Raw genomic sequence first — 3,705 nt, 5'->3', positions numbered from 1 at the left:
TTTTATCCACTTTGATAAATGTAAACTAATGCGAACCTTACAATTAAATTATTAATTCCTTCGTATATTATTGGTTTAAGTTGTCGAAAATTAATATTTCAATTGTAAGGTTCGCATTAGCATACATTTATAAGAGTGGAGAAAAGTATATGCATTTTTTTATAGTTTTTTGAATATGGCTCTTTGAAGACGAAAAAGCATAGATTTTCTTACAAAATGACTGATAACTAAAAAACTAATCCAAATTTTTGAAAAAGAAAAAAAATACTTCCTCATTATGTCAAAACACAATTATATATATATATATAGTGTGTGTAATAGTGTTAGATTTCTAGAACTCACTATAAAAACTGAAGTAAAACTTCAATGTATCCTTGATGGTAGAATTACTGAGCAGAGCTTCATAATGTCCGCTGTCGTTATATTTAGGTCTTTTTAAGGTGATGACAGCCTTTTCCGTGGTGACATTTATTTTTATGCCTTTTCCCTTGACTTCTTTTCCTTTCCGATAGAGGTGGCAATTAACATCAGAAACTGGAATTGAAAAAAAATATTGTCATTGCAGGTAGAAGTTCTAAGTTAATGTATTCAATGGTGTGCATAAGAATTATGGTAATTAAAAAGGGAATTTTGAGAATTATAATTTTCACATGGATAAAAATGACACTGTTCAAGAAATTTTACCCACTTTTTATGTACTTCTGACGAAACTGTGAGTGTCTTTGCAGACAAAAGGTGCTTGATTCATCTGGAAACCAAACGGTCCGTCATGCTCGTTTTTAAAAGTGAAAAATCGTCAAGATTCCAGCAAATTATTTATCTTTTGGTGCGTTGCGAAGAAAAAATAATTGCAGATTTATTAGTTTAAACCAAAAATATCTTAACCAAACCACTTTTCATTTAAAGCAAATCTTTTGCTTTAATAGAAATACTAATAATAGTGATATTTTTCTTAATGATGATATTATTCTCTTACCTTTGAATAGAATTTCAAGAGTAAAGGGCTTTTTTTCTTCACCAGACAGAACCTCATTATTGTTACTTCTCGATTCAATACGTTTCTCATCTACATAAATAAAAGATTTTAAATTACTCAAGAATTCATGAAAATTTCAAGCTCTAGCAGTTTTACACGATGTCAACAATCTATGATATTTATCTTTATATTATACTAGCCGCCTAAGGCGGCCAGCTGTCCACCACGCTAAAGGTTTTCACAAATAAAGATTTTTGAAACATAGCAGGAAATCTGAAGATTAGTGGACAATTAAAGTGTTCCTGTCCTGCAATTTTGTCTTCATATCCAGTTCTGCAGATGTGTTATAGCTCTTGAGGATGTTTGGAGATGTAAATTTGCAATGGTAACCTAAGGCCTATGGTAACCTAACCTATAATATAACTATCAGGTGGAGATTTTTTTTTTTTTTTTTTTTTTTAAGGCCTCAGAAATTGTAAAAGCATACAAAAGTTGCTTTCGAATTCATCATTGGCCAATAGCTGAATATTAAACACGATCCTCTTCCAATCTTTTTTGACGTTCCTCAGATGTTTCTCGGGCCCTAGCACTGCTAGTTGAGACACGATCCTCTTCTAATCTTCTTTTACGTTTCTCTGATACTTCTTGGGCTCTAGAATTGCTTGTCGAAATTCGGTCATGTTCCATCCTTCCTTGACGTTCCACAGAATTTCTTGGGCCTTTCTTCTTCTTTGAGATTCTCTTAATATCTTTTTCTTTGACAAAATACAAAGTTTTTTGGAAGGCGGTTCTGCCATGTCAGTAATCGGGTTTTTAAGAAGTCAACGAATACTTTAGAACAACAATTACTATGAAAGCAAATCATGAAACTTCAATATTAAAATCTGAGTGCTTACCTGCAAACTGAAACTTTCTGAAAATAACTAATTGCATTTAATAAAAACTGTTAAAATAAAGAATAGAAAAACCAAAGAGATCCAAGGTAAGTGGGATCGATCCTTCAAAAACAATTAAATTCCTATTTTATATATTATACTACAACGCTTAAGAAAAAAAAACTAAAATGCTAAATACATGAAAAGAACACGAAAAAGAATTAATTTTTTATGGTATGAATTTCTATTTCTATATCTCTACAAAAATTATCGTCTTCGCTTAAGAAATAAAAATAGAGCGTGGAAAGAAGAAGAAAAACTTATTATAACAATTATAAACAGCGACAAATATGAAGCGTTCTATTTACGTATCGAATATGTTGCCACATTTTTAATACAAAAGTTAAACTTTTCTCCACTTTGATAAACGTAAACTAATGCGAACCTTACAATTAAATTATTAATTCCTTCGTATATTATTGGTTTAAGTTGACGAAAATTAATATTTCAATTGTAAGGTTCGCATTAGCATACATTTATAAGAGTGGAGAAATGTATATGCATTTCTTAATATATTTTTGAATATGGCTCTTTGAAGACGAGAAAGCATAGATTTTCTTACAAAATGACAGATAACTAAAAAACTAATCCAAATTTTTGAAAAAGAAAAAAAATTCTTCCTCATTATGTCAAAACACAATTACGTGCCGAGTTTCGTGCCTGGGCGAGGCTTCTGGGGCGATAGATTGTGATTACAAACAGACAGACTGACAAACAGACACACACACAGCCGCGTTTACTATTATGTATAGATGTATGGATAAAAGACAAAAACACTTTATGTCGGGTGCAATACTGAAAATACGAAATTCGATTTTTCAAAACCATTATTACAGACTAATCTTTCTTTATACTTTTTGAAAGTCTTCAACGATTGCCACGTCATTTTCTGTTGCATGTTGCCAATATTTTTTGGATCATATTTCAATGTTTACCAGCCCGCCACGTTAAGTAGTTTGTATGTCATTAAAAAACGAGTTTTTTTTTCTTGGCCTAATAATGGTTCACTAAGTTCATAGCGTAAAATAATGAAGTAAAAACCTGTGCTAGAAACAAGCATGCAGGCTAATATTAATCATCAAAAATTAAGAAATTCTGAATTTAATTTTCACAGGTAATTTTAATTAAAAATATGCTAATTCTTAATCGTCCAAACGGTATATCAGTTTCAAGACGTTTAATTTTCTTAAACTCTGATACTAAAACTCTTTGCTTTAACAACATCTTATAGAATGCTTTAACGCTTTTTCTAAAACACAAATTTCTTATTTTCTAACTTAATAATATTATCTTTTAAATGAAAGTATTATAAAATTTAGAAAACTAATAGAAATTTTTTAAGGTAGAACAACTAAAGCGTCTATATGCACTTTTTTTTATTTTTTTCATATTTCCAATGGCATGCATTTATAAAAACAAGCCCGTATGAAACAATGAGCAAGCAATTACAAATATTGACCGAAGTCATTGAAGCCTCAGGCGTTCTCTAGCTCTCCAATACCGGGCGGTTTCGGAGTCGGCAAAGCCACGAAGTGCCCCGCATCGATGCAGATGAGATCTATTCAGATACACCAATTGTATACCAGTTGCACAACTCAAAAAATCAAGTTTTTGAGTGGATTTAAAGTTTTCATTGCTAATGAAAATGCATATGAAGTGCTTTAGTTTGCTTCAATGAAGATTACCTTCAAGTTGAATTATGAGATGTGATAGTATTGCTGCTGAAAAGAATGTGTCTTTTCATATTTACACCTGTTCTTAGTCCAAAATGCGCGTTTTTTGAGTTGTGCCACT

At 31.1% G+C, this 3,705-nt stretch overlaps 1 protein-coding gene across 1 annotated transcript in view; it reads right to left on the bottom strand.

Moving 5' to 3' along the window:
• The window catches only part of LOC139426580 (putative leucine-rich repeat-containing protein DDB_G0290503), a 9,332-nt gene that overhangs the window by 3,797 nt on the left and 1,830 nt on the right, over positions 1-3,705 (bottom strand). Inside the window, exons 2-4 of the mRNA XM_071185875.1 lie at positions 1,513-1,705; positions 977-1,066; positions 343-534 (exon numbers count right to left, since the gene is read on the bottom strand). Coding sequence (XP_071041976.1) covers positions 343-534; positions 977-1,066; positions 1,513-1,705 — 475 coding nt within the window. The remainder of the gene's footprint in view (positions 1-342; positions 535-976; positions 1,067-1,512; positions 1,706-3,705) is intronic.

The sequence above is a fragment of the Parasteatoda tepidariorum genome, chromosome 9, assembly GCF_043381705.1.
Source record: "Parasteatoda tepidariorum isolate YZ-2023 chromosome 9, CAS_Ptep_4.0, whole genome shotgun sequence".
In the NCBI taxonomy this organism is placed as follows: Eukaryota; Metazoa; Arthropoda; class Arachnida; order Araneae; family Theridiidae; genus Parasteatoda; species Parasteatoda tepidariorum.
This window is presented reverse-complemented; position numbering and strand designations above follow the sequence as displayed.